General features: G+C 37.6%; 1 protein-coding gene across 1 annotated transcript in view; it reads right to left on the bottom strand.

Annotated features, from left to right (window-relative positions):
- The window catches only part of LOC107695280 (adherens junction-associated protein 1-like), a 50,806-nt gene that overhangs the window by 14,031 nt on the left and 16,737 nt on the right, over positions 1-20,038 (bottom strand). The window contains exon 2 of the mRNA XM_016495115.1: positions 8,929-9,659. Coding sequence (XP_016350601.1) covers positions 8,929-9,659 — 731 coding nt within the window. The remainder of the gene's footprint in view (positions 1-8,928; positions 9,660-20,038) is intronic.

The following is a 20,038-nucleotide window of genomic DNA, read 5'->3' as shown; positions in this document are numbered from 1 at the left end:
TTCAAAATCTCTTCTTTTGTGTTGTACCCATATGTTTCAAAACAAGTGTGATGTAACAGAAAGCCCACAGCACTACACTGATGCTTTATAATTCAGCGCAGGAACAGAACGTGTTTAGTTTCACAATTTATGCTTCGTGGCCACTGGATTTTAAAAGTTTAAAAGCGTGTACACTGAAAAATGAATGTGAATGAGAGGGTTCCACTTATGAATGGAATCTTAACTTATTCATGGGCGATAATAGGAATATCAATACAAGCACAGGCTTTCTCATGTGTAAACCCTATTTGCTCAGTACATTCGTTAAAAAACTGTTATTTCTGCACCAGTTCTCCTCTCGCAGACCAGTGAGAATGACTAAATCTCCATCAGTTACATCCTTGTGCTCTTTGTGAATCTAGCTAAATTTACGTTTGATTGCATCAGATTTCTGTTCACAGAGCTGTTGACTCCTGCTGAGTGCCCCTCTCCCATTCATTTGTGGAAACGGGCTTGATGAAAATCTTGCCATCCAACCGACAACCACAAACTGCAAATATCCAGCTCTAATTTTGAATGCATTGGATCTGTAGAGGAGGGAAAAAGGGTTTGAAGTCTTTCCTCCCCCTCCGGGTGTTAACCTTCTCCCCCTTTGCTCCATTTGTTGTCCTCCCACACGCCCCACCTGATCGTGGGAAAACTCTCATCGCACCTGCTGATGGTTCACAATTGCCAATTAACATAGATGTCAAGATGTCAATCTCACTTGACTTCCACTGAGCTACAGCATTCCCAAACCCTTACTGCAAGAGCAGAGCGAAATGGAGAGGAGAAAGAGAAAGACAAGGAGGATCAAAGGCAATTATTCTAAATGCCTTTTCCCAGTGTCAAAGGCTACCCTGCATAATTCAATCGTTCTGTACCGTGTGGGAGGGAGAGGTGGTCAAAGTAGACTCTATGATTGTATTACTTAACAGATAATGAAGTTATCCTGGATGGAACTACTTCACGGCTGTCTGTCAGAGCAGCCCTGTGAGCTTATCACCTCTTTAAAAGGTTTACCTCGGTGAAACCAAACGGACCTATTGGATGAACAGTTTTGAGAAAGACAGCACTTATAACATAATATAGTTCATGTATTACAATTCAGGCAAGACACATCCCTAAGGGGCCTGTGAGTGAATTTAGCACACCTTTGACAGGAAAAATGTCGCCTTTTAATAAAACGGGAACACATCAAACTGGAGGCAATAACTTTAAAGCACCAACTTTACCTAAAGTTAGTGCACCTGAAAACATCTCACAAACCTTGTACTGCTGCCACAACACAAGGTCATCCAGTAGACCCTTTGGGACCTAACATTATGTCTTTCTTTCAGTAGCCACAAAACAAACGTACACAGTGGACTGACACAATGGAGGTAACGTGTATTTAACATTTTTTTCATTGTCTTTAATTTTCTTTTTATTTATTTATTTGATTTTTAATTGTATTTGACAAATACAATTAAAAACATCTCCATGCACCATGGTGGGAAAAACTGAGGTATATATTTGATGTGCAAAAAATGTTGTAGGATTTGAAGTATGCACTATGTGTAGTGCATGTTGCAGTATGTGAGAATTATGGGTATTGTAATTCTGGTGAGTATGTGTCATGCTTATCAGTTTAAAGGTTTGATTTTAGTGAGACTACACAATAATGCATATGTCTTTTTAGAATGTCATGTCAAAATGAAATCATAACTTTTAAGCATAGCCTATACTGAATATCATATCATCAAACTACGCTGTAAAAAAGTCAAAGATTTATTGGAATACAAAAAAAAAAACCCGTCCCTTTCAATACATTTAAATAAAAATGAAAAGGTAATGTGAAGTAATTCATAACTTTCCATAAAAAATGAACATGTAATTACTATTCATAATGAGAAATGCAACATTGTAACACATTACCAACATTTCCAAATAATGATTACAACTATACCTGGGTCTCACATATTGTCCCTCAGTAAAGTAGAACTTGCTTTTTTTTTCTACAGGAGAAGGATTAGATATGGAATATATAACAATTTGCATTTGTGGAATGTGGAATCAATATTTCCAGCTTTCCAGAAATTATTATAATTCTTATTTTACTATTGAACACCCTTTATTTAGCAGAGCGTTATTATGAGTAATTAGGATGTCACAACATAATTTCATAAAATAAGTTATCTAAAACATTATTTTTCCAGCCATTAACTTTTAAGCACAGTCCGGCTTGGATAAATGCATAATTTTGTCTTTTCCTTATTAAATGTTCAATTAACCTTTGAGCCTGGGGAGGTGATAACGAGCTTGGAGTGCTGAGCAGCAGGACTGTATCAAATTTTAATCAACTCACGCACACCGTTAACCTGATGGCTCCATCTGTGATCTTCATGGTAATGCTAGAACCTTAAATGGAGACAAAGGACACACACACACACAATCACACAGGTATGCACTGAGGACATTTATAATATCTGGAGAAATTAGTTTGTTGCATGAATGCAATTCGAAATCTGACATCTTTGCTTATGGGTGCTCCCCGCACCCATAATAAAAATTTGTTCTAAGAAAGTTTTGGTAAAAAAAAATATTTTCTAAGAACATTTCTTTTGTTATGTGAACATTAAGGGAAGATTCCATTTTATAAATTTGCAAACATTTATGGGAATGTTACTTTTGAATATTATCAAAACCTTCTGAAATGAGTACTAACATTTGAAAAAAAAGTAGTAATACATACAAAGTATAAAATAATTGATTATTTGTGCAAATGTTGCCTACATATATATAATTATTATAAAATACAAGACTTCTTTGGGTTGGCCATTCATGCAAAAAAATATATATATTTGTAGAACCAGATTGTGTAATTACGGTTCCTACCAGCAGGGGCTATCTGGGCCAAACCTTGACCCCTCTGAATGCACACATACTGTAGACACAAAGACATACACATACACACACAAACGGATGGGTAAACAGCTGAATCATGTTTGATCTGCAGCCATAAAATCTTCCTTGTGCTGTATCAACAGACCCGCAAAGTCAAGGCTGTCACCAGCAGGAATAATACGTGACTCTAAAATATAGTCTAGTCAGCACTGATGCATTGCACACAGCTGCGATGCAATGGTCCTTGGGGAAAAGCCTGATATAGTTCATCATTAAACTGAGTGAAAGGTTTCTAGGCTGTCTTGGATGCTCGCTATTAAAGGAAAATTAAAGGGATATTTCATCCAAATAATAATTTCTGTCATCATATACTTGTTCCAAACTTGTATGAATTTTTTGAATATATCAATATGAATGTTGAAAACGTCTCTAGGTTACGTATGTAACCATGGTTCCCCGAGGGAACGAGACGCTGCGTCGAGATTCGCTTTGGGAACGCCCTTGCGTGACCGCGTTCTGAAGCACGTGTCAAATCAGTCCAATGGAGCAGCGAGACGTCACGAGCAGGGTGACGTAAGCACCAGAAAGTATAAAAGCGCATCCATAGATACGGGAAGAATACGGTTTTTCCCATGATCTTGAAACCTCGGCATGGAGATCGAGAAAAAACGGAAGGCCCCGTTGTGAAGGCTGTGACCTCGCCCTCAGGAAACGCTTATCTAATTTGCTTTTAGGACGAGCGTCCTGTTTTTCGGCTGGCCAATCGATATTTAATTTGGCTACAGCACGAGTCACAACCTCCACGAGCTCCTCATACGCGAGGGACTGCGGAGTCCACAGTCTCCTCTGTCTCGACACTCATCACCTTTCGAGAGCTGACCGTGCATGCTCCGCTCCCAAACAAACGACACACAAATCGTGTGTATACCCTGCCGTCAGATATCGTGGGCAGGGAGGAACACAGCGTTTGTAATGCCGTTCGCTCGCCATAGACTTTTTCATGATTGTTTATATATATATATGCTTGTGTGGACAGACAACAGTAAATAGACAGACACATACACAGAGCGCTACTGAAGAGCAGAAGCTGGTTTGTGCTCTGCCGGATGCGCTTTTATACTTTCTGGTGCTTACGTCACCCCGCTCGTGACGTCTCGCTGCTCCATTGGACTGATTTGACACGTGCTTCAGAACGCGGTCACGCAAGGGCATTCCCAAAGCGAATCTCGATGTAGCTCAAGTTCCTGAAGGGGAACAGTTGTGCTGCTTCATATTTTGAAAATGATAGACTTCCATTGAAAAGTTTGGAGTAAGTAGATTTTAAAAATGGAAGAAAGAAATTAATACTTTTATTCAACATGGATGCATTAATTTGATCAAACGTAACAGTAAAGACAATTATAATGTTACAAAAGATTTCTATTTCTATCTACAAATAAATTGAGCTTTCTGTTTATCAGAGAATCCCAAAAAATGTATCACGGTTTCCAAAAAGTTATGAAGCAGTTTTCAATTTCTCAAGTGGATGCTTGAAACATTTTTTTTAATTAATTGGTAATACTTTACAATAAGGTTCCATTAGTTAATGTATTAACTAACATGAACAAACAATGAACAATATATTTCTTATAGCATTTATTAATCTTTGTTAATGTTAGTTAATGAAAATACAATTGTTCATTGTTAGTTCATGTTAATTAACAGTACATTAACTAATGTTAACAAGCACAACTTTTGATTTTAATAATGCATTAGTAAATGTTATAATTAACGTTAACTAATATTAATAAATGATTTAGAAGTAATGTTCATGTTTAGTTCATGTTAACTAAAGTAGTTAACTAATGTTAACTAATGAACCTTATTGTAAAGTGTTACCAATTAATTATTTTGTGTTCCACAGAAGAAAGAAAGTCCTACCGGTTTTGAACAATATGAAGGTGAGTAAATGATGACAATTTTCATCTACTATCCCTTTAAGAGCCCTGCAAAAAATAAAAAATAAAAATAAAATTCAGCTATAGTAAAGCATTTCCAATACCATAATGAAAGGAGTTAGTGCTGTTGGTGTCCTGGATTTTAATCAGGCATGTGAACAGTTACATTGACCTCCATGCACTTTCTATGCTTTGAAATGAACTCTGCTGAACACCCGCTCGTATGCATGTCTAATGCTCCAGTTTGGTATTCACAGCCCATTGCTTATTTTCCCCCTATTACTTTGCATGTCAGAAGCAGTTTAGTACTGGTTCAGGTTTGCGAGGGGCTAAATTTACCCGGGCTGCTCGCTGAATGAGGAAGCAGAGGGATTTCACCTTGATAGGTATTTCGTTTCATGAGACAGGTTCGGCTGTAGCTTGACAGAGATGGATAATTATGGCATGCCTTAAGGGCACTACATAGGACTAATTTTCATACTGTATATGAAAGACATGCCAAGGCAACATACTACATAATGCATTCATATTTCAGATACTGTAGATCTAGCATCATCAAGAGAAACCATGCAGCATTTGATGTTGTTTACTACTCTTTCCATGTGGACAGTGTAGAATAGAGTGAAAGATTGTAATTTTCAGGGATTTACATATCAACATTCTATTTTTTCCATCTGCAGTTCCATCAAGTTTTAATATTCTCAGGTTGCTTGTTATTTGTTAGAGTCACTGACGAGTGACTAGGCAGATTTATTTTCCCTTATGGCAAAATAGCACTTAAAAGACAGCTACGGACTGTGTGCAGCAAACAAATTATTAAATTTTCACACCTCAGTTGTATTAAAACTATAATTAACACCAGTATTCTTTGTATTCACCAGATAATTAAAATAGGCAAAAACACTGCAGCATTGTCTGTATGAGCCCATTACACTTGCTTCCATACACAGGAGCAAAAAACACCAATCAGTCAAATTAATTTAGCAGCAAATATTAGATTAAACTGCTTATTGCACATACTATGACAGCACTCTATGAATGTGAGCCACTACCTCGGGGTTCCCACAAAACACCAAATAACTATTTACATTAAGTTTTTATATAAATTATTTGTTTTAAGCAAACTATTAACATAAAGTAACGCTGCTTAATGTGAACATCTTTGGAACAAAAGAAAAGAAAATTCTATTTCAGCTTTTCTACTTCAAAATTTCTTGTTTAATTCAATGTGTTACTTGCCATTTCTTTGTAATTATTTGTGAAATTTACTTGCAATTTCTGAGAAAACTGTTTACAAATTTTATGTCAATATTTTCACCACAAAAATAAGAAATTTTATTCTTAGCAACATGATTTTATGTGTCATTATTTTTTAAATGTGTCAATTTATATTTATACATATTTATATAAGTTGTAAATATTTATATAAATAAATATTATATAGATATTGATGATAACTGAATACTATTTTAGCAAAACCTCAACAGAGTTAGCCAGCTAGTTGTCATTGCCTAATATTTAATTCAGCAGAACTTGCAACAACAGTATTTAATACACTTCAGAAAACCAAATGCTTTATGTTAAAAGCCATAAAAACATATGTACATGGTCAACAATGATACACTGATACTGGTCAGATAGGGCACCAGCAATCCTTCCAGATTACCTACTTACTTTTCATAGGTGAAGTGTGTAAGTTATGCATCACTAATGTCACCAATAGAACCACAGAACTAATTAATAATAAATAATGCAAAAATAACTCATTGGTGAAGCCAATGTTATTATGTCCAGCCCAGTCGGGCCTTTCAAAGAAACATGTTGCTTGTAATTTGATGGAAGTAATGGCATAAAAATGACACAAGAGTTTTTTAAAACACAGAGGTGTATATAGTATATGAGACATATGTTTCTACAATCTCCTCTACTAGTGTTAGACTATGTGGTTGTGAACTGTCAGTTTGGTGCGATTGATATTTTGCATTCACCTGCGTAGCCTTTATAAAGATCAGAAGAAATGAAGAAGAGGAAGAAAGGCGAAGAGGATTATTGGAACAGCACTTTAGAGATTAAGGCAAACCTTATGCTGGCCTTTAGATGTAATGACACTGCTGTCCTCACTCCAGATTGACTTCATTTGGCTAATCATTCCTGTGGTTAATGAGGCCATGACATTTGATTGGAGGTTGACCTTTGTGCTGAAATACAATTCGACATGCATGGATGTATGTAAGTCTCCATTCAGGAGAGTCGTAAAATTGTTCTCGCTTGTATATTACTCACCACGAATCTAATTTTATGGGAGTCTTCATTGTTAATATCTTTCACTGCTAATGTAATCTATGGCATGCTAATGTGCAAAACTTGTGAAGATTAATAACTTTGCAGTACAGCAGATCTGTAGTGTAGAATTAAGGGATTAAAACATATTTTTTTGCAAATCGGCAACTTGTCAGTTTTAGGGGTCATGCTATCTGTCTTTTATTATTTCTGGCGCTGAACCATGCTTTTGTGTAAACTTAATTGTACATTTTTGCCCACTTCGTAGACTATAACAGATCTCTGTGCATGTCATACACAGATAGTGTCAAGCCAGTTTGTAGAAAGTGTCAAGACACTTCCCCTTTTGCACAGATTTATGGAGCACAATAGTTGATCTACCCAGAGGACTTCACACTTAATGGATGACTAGCCTAATGCTGTGCAATACCAAACACAGAGGACAGATTGCAGCCTAATGGCAAACATGAGAGCTAATGCCAATCATCATCCTTCTAGGACAGAGAATAGAATAATCTCCCCAGGATTCACAAATACTACTGACAGATACTGAGGTTGCCATATGTAGGCTACTCTGTCATGCAGTACCAAAGCCTAGATTATGCAATGGAGCCAAAGATGATAAATGTAACAGCAGAAGAGCATTAAAACCATTTTCCTGCCTCTGTGCCCAGACAATGACTAAACAAGCAACATTTTGCATATGAAAACTGGTTTTCAGGCTTCTAGGGCTCCAGAACATCAAGAAAGTTTTAGAGATGATTACGATGCTTAGTTCTCAGTTGAAACTGAGTGTTGAAAAAATGGACATTAATAAATCAACTTTTTTTCAAATGTAATTCTTATTTTTTGTAAACCTGAACTCCACACACTATATTGCAGAATATCAAAAACAGCAAAGGATGCACAAAGGAAACTATGCTGCCTTCAAAACTGGCCAAATTTAATCAACTGGCCATCTAAAATGTAAATAATAATTGCCTTTTAAATTCCAGTTAAATTCCTAAATTTGAATTGAAAATTGCGGTTCAAATTTAAGTGTTAACATAAATTGTAACTGAAAGAATTATAGATGATCAGCAGATTAAAATGATTTCTGAAGGATCATGTGACAATGAAGACTGGAGTAATGACTGCTAAATTTCAGGTTTCTGTGAATCTAATTAAATAAATGCAGCCTTGATTTATAAGAGACTTATTTCAAGAACATTGAAAAATTCATATTATATATGTACAACACTGTATTCTTCCGCCTGCTTAAGAAACTTTAAGCCACAAAAAGCAAAAGTGACACATTTCCACTTTCACAAAACTTTCAAAATAGCCTATTAACCAATATGACAAACTTTCAACACTAGTACATTATTTTCTCCATATTTGCTTATGTTCCATAATTATACAGCAGCTGATGTTTTTCACAGCAAAATGTAGCCAATATTTTCACCAAAAAAAAAAAACTAGCTAGATGCACGCTCTTGGCCCTTCGACAATTCAACCACCTTCTTTGCTGTAAATTGCCGAGCAGTTGTGTGCCAATTGCAGCTTCGTGAGTATTTTCCACCCTCAGTTTTTCAAAGAACCCACACAGTGTTTTTGATGCACTGCATTGTGGTTTGAGACCCAAAGGCCTCTGCACTATGTTCACGAATTACCTTAAACCGCCTGACGGTCCCTAAAAATATATTTTCGTGTTTCACCGCCTCTGAATTTTAAATATGTGATCAAACATACGTTGATTAAGTACCTTACACAGATTAGAAACGAAAACTACATGAAGAAACAGCCGTCATTCAGATTTATGCCCTACCTGGTGTGTCCCCAAAAGGTTTCGGTGGTTTGGCAGTCACTCTGGAGTTGCTTGGCTGTGTGGTGCTGTGCCTCTTAGGATGTGCAGTTGTAATCACCGCATACGTCCTTTGGGGGCTGTGTGTGGTAGTGCTAGTTATGGTAACTCTGGTGATGGAAGGGGCTAAAGAGGTGACGATGGCATTCGGAGTCACCTTCGCCTCCTCCTCAAGCCCCTCGTCGATCCCTGTAGGGCCCCAGTCAATAAATCCTGCCACTGTGGTGGTCCTCCCCTCCAGGGAGTCATAGCCGTCCCCTTTCAGCTGCCTCCGTGAGCGAGATAAATGCAGATTTAAATCAGATTTACTCTCCTCTGGTAATGCAACCGACTTCCCTTTGTCAGAGGGGGTCAATTGGCACTCTGCACAAAGTTGTCGTTTTTGGAGTGACCTGCGGTTTTTCCGCCCCCACAGTTTGGTGCCCCCCAGCTCCCCATGATTGCCTAGTGATGGCAAGGGAGGGGGAACACCACGATGCAAGACACCCAGAGTCCTCAAGTGCTGGCCGGTGAGCGTGTCCCGACTAGGCAGAGGGTGTGGCTGCCAGCGGGGCACTGATCTGGGCAGTAGTTTGAGTGTGAGCCCTTGGCCTGCTGGTGCACACAGAGACAGATCCATTGTGAGGTGGACAAGGATGAAGAGGATCCACATTCTACATCCCAGCATTCCTCCAGGTCGCCAAGCAACCATGGAACTGAAGAGCAGAGAAAGAGAGAGAGAGAGAGGGAAATCAGCCGCATTGGAGAATCTTAATCAGTGCATGTTTTATACATCACAGAGAGAGTATGCAGGCTCTGCAAAATTTACACAACTTCTTTACCTTAAAGACTGTCTTATTAGATCTTTGAAGGACTGACTACAGTAGATTGGGTTTTACTGCACTCTTTGTAATGTCCTTATTTCCAACACCATTTTCCAGTCTAGCGATTTTCGCTCTAGGCTTCGTTCTGCTCTGTGACTCACTAAGTTCTCATAAATTTAACTCCAATATTAATTAGATGTGTGATTCCCCTTTAACAGCTAGATTCTAAAAGCACACTTCAATGTTGTTTTCAAAGACATTTACTTTCAAAGACACTCTTCAATTACTTTGCTTTGTAAACAAACGTTCCTCTACCTGAATTGGTCTCATGGTGCTAGCAACGTAAAAATAATAGGTTTACACATACCAATAAAATGTATTGCTTGAATGCACCACATATTGCTTTGGATAAAAGTGTGCCAAATGTCTGATATTTATTGGAATCTCGTAAAATTAGAGTCTGAAAATTCTGCCAGTGATCTAATGTTGGGCTACAGATAAAATACAAGCGCAACTATAAAGTGTTTAAAAATTTTATGTATAAAAACTCGTTTATATTATATTGTGAAACATTTCTAAAATTAAGTAAAAAGTCAAACTTAAAATAAAAAAATTATTAAAACTTAATATATAATTATATTTTTAATATATAATACTATCCACAAACTATATCCAGATATTTCCTTCAGATAGTTCCTTCATTTTACCTTACTTTTTGTCTTTAATTAAATAGTAATGTATGATTAGATTTGGTGGTTTAAATAATAATAATAATAATAATATCACATTTCATTATTATGACAGTCCTAAAAAAGCATTTTGTACAATTTCTCTCTTTTGTTTTCCTCATTTTTTCACAGACACCCTAGCACCCCCTTGTGGTCCCTTGAGGGTCCCTGAAACCAATTTGAAGACCTCTAGTGAAATAAACTCCTCAAACCACAAAATGTCCAATTTCCTTCCACTGTGATTCTACAGTACCTCTCTGGTTTGTTTCAGCTGAACTTGTTTAACTTGTTTTAGCTCTCTGAGGGGTGCTGCTTTTTTTTTTCAATTCCAGAACCTCAAACACATTGAAATGGGCTGTCATACCCATATCTAGAAGCCAAGAATCTCTGTTGATCCAGACAGAAAGAGAGTTAATTGAGACATATCTGTAATCTTTTCTGTCCTTCAATAATATTGGTCATGGTCAAAGGCTAATTTAGAGGGATTAAAGAGCCCACACATGGCCACACATACTATTAATGGTCTTTGTGTTGCTTTGAATTCAGAGATTATGGATTTTATAGAGTTATCTGACCCACTGGTGAACTGGCATGTCTGAACCAGCAAATCCAACATAAAGTAAAATATGAGTCACACTTGAAAATCATATATTTGAAATATACTAAAACAGTTTATAAAACCACAAATTGAAAGGAATATAAAATCTCTTTTCATCTAAATAGCACTTTCATTCACCTATACTCAAGAGCCTGTTCAGGATGCCGCTTCATCTGTTCATGAATAAGATGGATTCCTCAAGCACACTAAAAGAGGGCCCTTTGCTCTCCATTTTCGCCTCTTCTAGTCTCTCTTTACATTACTCTCTCTTTCCATTCGGAAAAAAAAAATACTTGTGGGATCTGGTCTGACTGAACTGGGTCAGGACCTTGGGTTGGCCACTCATCTGAGAGATTTTACCTCACTAATAAGGTCCTTCAATCCCATTGGGCTGGGCCCCGGGGGGCCTGGCTCACACTCCCTGTGCTAATGTGTTCCATTAGAATGTAATTCCTGTCAGGAACATCATTGTATTTACTTAAGGAGACGTATCGGAACCGATGTTGTGCTATTAATGATCACCCGTCCGCTGGCTTTTGATGGAATTAGGTGGCTACATTGTGAATTCAAGGAGGCTGCTGTGATATTAATGAGGGCTAAATTAAGGGTTGCACAAGACAGGGTGTGAAAGAGAGTGAAAAACATTGAGGACAGCTTTGCATGAACAACCCCTCCCTGCTCTTTACTTATAACGCATCAGCTACAATTCGGGTCACTTCAGCATGGTGCAACCCATTTAGATTCTGCATTGTAATTCAACACATCGCCCACAAAGCAAAGGTCTTGTTTCTATTCACAGAGAATTCACAGACTACAAACAGACGCACAGTTCAAAATGAGCTTTTTGCCACACAAGCCAATTAAGATGACATAGGCAAACCTCTTCCAATTACTTGCCATTCATATGAATGTTCTCTAAATTTGTTTTTACCGACATTTCATAACAACTTGTGACTGATTTATTTGCATTACGCATATAAACATGTCATATCTTACAATTCAACCCACGTAAGGTTAAAGTTCTTAATAAACTTATCGGCCAACTGGCGAATTACAGTATTGTGTTTTATTTAATCACCAAACTTGTATTCTGCTGAGTTTTGCGGGACATTGAATTGATAACATATGAAAATGAATAAATAAATTGAAAACAAATACAATTAATTAATTAATTAATGCAATAAATTAAAACTACAAGGGACAAAGACAAGAATAAAGTAGATGAACAAAGAAGATTTTCCTTTTGAATATTCATTAGGCTAACACTCACTATGTTTGCAAGCTTGCATAAGATTTGTGCTTAGTTGCTTAGATTTAACAGCAGAACAAATATAGACTCAGTGGGAATATATAATTTCTTTTCTCATCCATATTCATGATAATGGGGAAAATATATATTTTATTTAAATGAAGGCGCTAAAAGAACACATTTCCTGACACAAGGAAGTTGAAAGAAGAAGCTCGGGAGTTCCTAAAAAGTTAAATGGAAAATATGCTATCTGAAAAAGCCAGAAAGAAAATGATAAGACCATCTCCTTTTTCCATCTCGCTCATATCCATTCTGTTAAAAGTAAAGGGAATAACATTATAAACACTGAATGAACTGATCATGAGTTTCACCAAAGTCCTTTTAGGCAATCTTCATAACACCCCCAGGCAGCTACTTCTAGTCAAATGCTACTTCTAGCTCTGTGGCAAGAGATTTAGAAATCCAGAACTGTTTGCCAAGCTTAAATTTCAAAAACATATAACAAATCACCAATAAAATCTGCCTGAATGGTTTGAGAAACATGATTGCTTTTTTGTTAATAATTGCAATTTCTCCCGTTTTAATTTGAGTGAATGGCCAGGCTCCTCCTCGTATTGTCTGTGGTGTCACAGATTCACACAGAAACACCTTTCCCCAGAGCTCTGAAGCTAAAGGTTAGAGACACTTCTTATTTGATGACGCAACAAATTATGGGAAATAACACAATAAAAGGGGTTTATTAACCATTACACAGAGAGAGCGTACTCTTTTGACCACTTGAACTTTCCCTCTCCTTTTTTTCTTTCTCTCTTCTTCTCTATATTAACATTTGAATTCAATGTTTAGCTCAGTCTGTTCTGATGAGTGTTGCAGGGTGGGACAGGTCTTATATGAATCCCCTTTATAGACAGTCATTTACTGACCCTCTCAGGACTAGATGTCATGACTAACACACCACACTGTGCAACAAATAATACTGTCAAAGCTATATAGACAATCAGGCATAACATTATGACCACTGACAGGTGAAGTGAATAACACTGATTATCTCTTCATCACGGTGCCTGTTAGTGGGTGGGATATACAGTATTAGGCAGCAAGTGAACATTTTGTCCTCAAAGTTGATGTGTTAGAAGCAGGAAAAATGGACAAGTGTAAGGATTTGAGAGAGTTAGACAAGGGCCAAATTGTGATTGCTAGACGACTTGACTGGGTCAAAGCATCTTCAAAACTGCAGCTCTTGTAAGGTGTTCCTGGTCTGCAGTATGTGTAGCTATCAAAAGTGGTGCAAGGAAGGAACAGTGGTGAACCGCCGACAGGGTCATGGGCAGCCAAGGCTCATTGATGCACGTGGGGAGCAAAGGCTGGCCCGTGTGGTCCAATCCAACAGACGAGCTACTGTAGCTCAAATTGCTCAAGAAGTTAATGCTGGTTCTGATAGAAAGGTGTCAGAATACATAGTGCATCACAGTTTGTTACGTATGGGGCTGCATAGTCGCAGACCAGTCAGGGTGCCCATGCTGATCCCTGTCCACCTCCCAAAGCGCCAACAGTGGGCACGTGAGCATCAGAACTGGACCACAGAGCAATGTGGAAGAAGGTGGCCTGGTCTGATGAATCACGTTTTCTTTTACATCACGTGGATGGCCAGGTGCGTGTGCGTCGGTTACTTGGGGAACACATTGCACCAGGATGCACTATGGGAAGAAGGCAAGCCAGCGAAGGCAGTGTGATGCTTTGGGCAATGTTCTGCTGGGAAACCTTTGGTCCTGCCATCCATGTGGATGTTACTTTGACACGTACCCCCTACCTAAGCATTAAGGCAGACCATGTACACCCTTTCATGGAAACGGTATTCCCTGGTGGCTGTGGCCTCTTTCACCAGGATAATGCGCCCTGCCACAAAGCAAAAATGGTTCAGGAATCATTTGAGGAGCACGACAATGAGTTTGAGGTGTTGACTTGGCCTCCAAATTCCCCAGATCTCAATCCAATCGAGCATCTGTGGGATGTGCTGAACAAACAAGTCCGATCCATGGAGGCCCCACCTCGCAACTTACAGGACTTAAAGGATCTGCTGCTAACATCTTGGTGCCAGATACCAGATACTTTAGGTGTCTAGTGGAGTCCATGCCTCGACGGGTCAGGGCTGTTTTGGCAGCAAAAGGGGGACCAACACAATATTAGGAAGGTGGTCATAATGTTATCCCTGATCGGTGTAAATAATACATAATTCCACAGGGCAGGCAGATCCAATATTAAACATTAACATTAAAGGAACAGTTCACCAACAAATGAAAATTTGCTTAAACATTACTCGCCCTCAGGCCATCCAAGATCTAGATGAGTTTGTTTCTTCATCAAAACAGATTTTGAGCAAATTTAAAGCAAATTTTCATCCTTATGATCATATTCTCCTCCATGATTCGAAATGATCTTGAGCTCTAGAGCATCTGACCATCTGATCAAAGTTAAATTTGATTAGCAACCAAGAAATAGTGCAGAATCTTAAATATTTCTTTGTTCCTTTTACATCATAACATTGATTTTTTTTTCCCTAAAACTAAAACTTATTTTACACATCTAAATTTAATTTTCAATATGGACTCAGACTTTAGAACTGTAGGTTACAAAGTAATATCAAATAATAATGGTCTAAATACACATGCAAGCACAGTATACTGTATATCCAGAGGGATTATGGTAAGCACTATCCCAGGTTACTATTAATGAGATTGGAGGTTTGGCAGATGAGCATATGGCCAGTGGAAAATTCAGGAACATCAAGTACTAGTTACTCAGCTGTCTTCACATCCGATGAGTGAATGTCTTCACACAAGACAATCAAGTACCGTGATCTCATTCGTTCCATTACGAATCATCACACATACTCTCTAGACACAAGACGAAACTTGAGAAACCCGACCCGAATGGTTTCTGACAGCAAGTCAAATGCTCACTGACATATGACTCATGGGCCGATTTTTCAGCTGAATTACACTTCAGAGAAGTGTTGCAAATAAATATGGATTCCATGCCTGCATTTTGGATAAGCGGGCAACTTATATCTGAGTCAGTCTGATCCTCATACAGCCAACTGAATCCTTGGATCAGTCAGTTGGTTTATCCTAAGCAGAGTGAAAATATTTATATTTTCTATATCTATATAATTATCTATATTTACAAATATTGCATAATAATCTATTTTATAAGATAACTAGTGGAGTCTGTTGTAATTGTGAAATCCAATGGGCTAACATTTACTACCAATAAGATACCATAAGATATTCATTATTTAAGTGGTCTGTATTTATATAAATGTATGAAATACATGAATATAGGCTTATTAATATATCGGCCTATTGTCTTACTTAAAGGGTGATTACATTAGTAATCATAGATATTTGTATGTAAAATATACATTTTGTATCACAGTACCGGATTACTCAAAAACAATCCGAAATTATGAAATACTTCATTAAATAGGCAAATTTATAAATGAAATCCAGATAGGACTAAAGTGGATGGAAGTAAAGTCATATACACTTTTTCTTTGACTGAATGTAATTATTATTAAACCTTGCATAAAAGCATAAAATATAGGCAGAGAGTGTTTCTTATTACAGATGTTCATTAAAAAAAGTGAATATCTACTAATAAGACCACATTATAAAAACATGCCATCATTGGACACAATTGTCCTTGTCTTTCATATATGGTTCATAAATTAATTGGAAGGATTTCACATTTCATATTTAGAGACTGGACAGGCAGCTGTCGTCCTCGCATTGGCCCATTAGCACATGAGCGTATAAGAGCACTGCATCAGAATATGCTTCCTGCTGGATCACTGGGATGTAAATGGTTGTTTCACATGCTCTGATCTGTGTGCTGCAGAACCAGTGTGTGTGTGTGTGTGGTGACTGTGGGGGAGATATCTCCAACAGCCTTGCACTGACATTTCATATCCCTGCCACAATGATGACAGAACATGACTCCCTCTTCACACATGTGCCCTCTCAACACAAATACACACACACATAGACACATACAATGCCTCAGAGAAAGAGAGGGAGAGAGACGACTAAAAGACTGAAGGCTTGTAATGATAATAACATTTCAGAATGTCAATCGATGCTCGTGAAATTTGCAGAGAAATGTCACAATTCTTGATACCAGTTTTCATTACCACAGCAAAAACTAAATGCTATTGAAGAACTTCCTTTAAAAATAAAAGTTCACTTTAAATATGAAAATAATAATAATAATAGTAGTAGTAGGGAAACAATGTTTCCATGCCTCCATTATTTGATGAATTACTGTTGCTATGATCAACAGAAAGTAAAATAAAATGAAGTTGTGAATAAAAAAAATAAATAATAATAATAAAACTTTAAATATGGAAGGCAAATAGAGCCATGTTGTAACTAAATAAATAAAAGCCACATTAAATATCCCAGGCAAATAATGCTAATTTGTTAATAAAATAAATTACCATAAATTAAAATACATATAAAATAAAATAATATAACAAAATATTAAAAGCCATATTAAATATGCCATGAAAAAATGGTAAGTTGTGAATAAATAAAATAAAATAAAATAACATAAAATACTGTATTTATCTGGATAGCACTGCTAGTCTGGCTTAGAAATGGCCAGTAGGAAGCTACTGAGGAAGGATCTCCTAATAATTATACAGATATAGAAGCATCAGAAGCAGGCTGGAGAGAAATTACAGGGGTGTCTGCGTATGTGAGAGTGTGTAATGAGGCTTAGCCAAGGAAAAGGACAAATCTTTGCTCTCTTGTTGGGAGAGATGTGATGTCATTGCAAAGCCCTGCCATTAACTCGCTATAGGAAAGATCTCACGCATTAATCTGCTGACAGGTCTTAGGTAGTACAGCAAATCAGTGAGATTATCTTCACAGTTTTTCAAAGACATGCCTGAGCTCTTCAGTGTAACAATGTTATTTCTCCAAACACAGATTTATGAATCAGCAAAAAAGGTGCTGTTCCTGCAGAAGTAAGACATAAAGGTCCCAAAATAGATTACAATGAACATCTCCTTTAGTTGTTTCAGAGACATGCTAGACATTTGAGGCTGTCTGGAGCTGAGACTTAAATCAAATGAGCAGCAGGTCTCTCTTCAGCACCTTGGACAGCGCCACGACTTCTGGCTGCCAGTCACAACAGCACACATACAGAAAGCTACTGCTGAAAGGTCAAGGTCAACAAGACAACATTTACTAAATTACCCAACTAACTTACCACACTCTGCTACTGTATTTACATCTTCAGCCTATAATTTCAGGGTTAGGTTTAGGTTTCATGGTTACACTACAAAGTAGTCAAAATTTGAATTTTTTTACCTTCAAATAGAGCTACTCCTACTTGATTTCACCCTAGAAAGTGACTTGTTTTTTATTGTTAGTGAATGAGAGGTTCACAATGAAACTTTCTAGAACCTTCACTCTCTCTGTACCTCTGAACGAGTGGCAAACTTTGACCTGGTCTGTTGAGACCATCACACCCTTTAGGAAACAGCTGAAGACACTTCACATGCAAGTACCTGTAATAACTTGTTTTCTCTTCTTCTCTGCATTTCACTTTAGCTTGTGTACTAATCTAATCTTCCACTTGAAACTTGATACTGCAAATATTGTTGGCTCTTATGATAACTTGCTTGTAGTGCTCCTTATATTTAAGTTATTTAGATAAAAGCATCTGCTAAATTAATAAATTAATGCAATGTAGTATAATATACACTTCCATTCAAAAGTGTGTGGTCACAACAAGTTTTTAATGTTTTGAAAGTATTCTCTAATGCTCAGCAAGAATGCACTTATTTATTCACAGAATACAGTAAATACAGTAAGATTGTGAAATTATACAATGTATAATAACTATTTATTTGTTTGATTGATATTTAAAATGTCATTTATTCCTGTGAGGACAAAGCTGAATTTTCAGCAGCCATTACTCCAATCTTACTCCAGAATTTAATGATTTAATTATTAATTTAATGTGTCCTTGCTGCATAAAAGTATTACTTTCAAATAGACCCCAAACCATTCAGGAGTTTACTTCATTTTAGTAAGTTTGCAAAGATAGCAATGTCATACTGTCACGGTGCGCGCGCGCGCACAACTAATCAGGGGAGGAACAGGAAACTAACCAAATAAGGGCATGGGAAGGCACACGGGGAGCAGGACACACACAAAACATGGAACAGAGTCTGACACATACAAGACCTGTAAAAGGTGTTGATTTACTTGATGGAAATAAAATTCATCTTCTAATGCAGACAATGAGCACTGTGGAAGATGCGTCATAAGCCATCATGTGGTATTTTTACAGTGCGAGAGATTTCTGATAAGCATCATGGCTTGTGGCTCAAGAGAGTGTAAGTGTTAGTGAGCAGAGTGGGTCGAGCAGCCCTGAAACGATCAGATCCTCCAAACGTTCAGCACTGTACACACATGCATACTTGTGCCAAAACACACACACACACACACACACACACTTCCTGTCTATTCAGCCTGCCTTTCCTGGGTTGTATAGTGAGTATCTCCCTGAGCAAGTCTCCATGCTGCTTTTCACACACCTAAAATAGAACTCAACAGATACAAGAAACCTTTCATTTGCATTGCGTTAGAAGAAGCTCACGAATAGCTCCGTGAGGGTCCTTTTACTCTCTCTCTCTCTCTTTCTCTCCCTCATGCATTTCTTGCTCCAGGGGAAACTCTATGTGATCAAAAATGCCTATTCATCTGACTGGATGGAACCACCTAAATGCAAAGGCAGAAAAATAGATACAAAGAAAGAAACAGAGAGACAAGAGCATCAACCGTTCTTCTCTTTATCTGACAGAGATATTTGCCTTTTCCAAAAGCAGTCTGGTAGAAAACAGATAACTGATGACCTCCAATGCAATCGCCTCATCCCTCTCTTCTTTCATTAGAATGAGACTTTAAAGTTTGCTTTTTGCATCTCCCCTGGACTCGGACAGAGAAAAGAATGGATTTTTAGTGCCTGACAGGCATAATACTGACTATCACATCTCCAAACAAAGTTGATGGGTAAAGACCTATAAAAATAAACAGGCATGCCTGACAGGCATAATACTGACTATCACATCTCCAAACAAAGTTGATGGGAAAAGACCTATAAAAATAATTTAAAAAAATGGAACGAACAGCCCACATGTCTTCGCTTAGCCCGGATCACTGCGTACCTGTCTATAAAACTGGCCTCTTTAATGCTCAGTGGCTGAGTGTAATTCTGAATGGCAAGCATCAACGTTTGTTTAATTCTGGTCCTGAAACCACAGGCTATATCTGCTCTATTAATAATCTATGCTCTCAGCTCGGCTGTGAGGTCATCTTATGTATGCAGGCATGGGGGCATGAGAGCAAGACAGGAAATGTGCATCTCACCTGCACAGGACCTCACCTGTAACCTCCCTGAGATGCCCACAGGCTTTTCAGAAAGTGGCCAAACAGCAAGCAGTGAGAGTGCATCAGCTACAATCAAAAGAGAGGGGGAAATACCCATGCCAGTTTATAAACAGGAAAAAAAGAGCCTACTGTACCGTTCAAAAGTTTGGGGGTTTTTTTTGTTTTTTTTTAAATTTTATTAAATTTTATTATTTTTCAAAGCATCACAAAGGATTTTTATTGTCAATAAATACTTT

Source organism: Sinocyclocheilus anshuiensis, unplaced genomic scaffold (genome assembly GCF_001515605.1).
Source record: "Sinocyclocheilus anshuiensis isolate Anshui unplaced genomic scaffold, SAMN03320099.WGS_v1.1 scaffold122, whole genome shotgun sequence".
Lineage (NCBI taxonomy): Eukaryota > Metazoa > Chordata > Actinopteri > Cypriniformes > Cyprinidae > Sinocyclocheilus > Sinocyclocheilus anshuiensis.
Note: the sequence above shows the minus strand (reverse complement) of the source record. Positions and strands in the feature narration are given on the sequence as shown.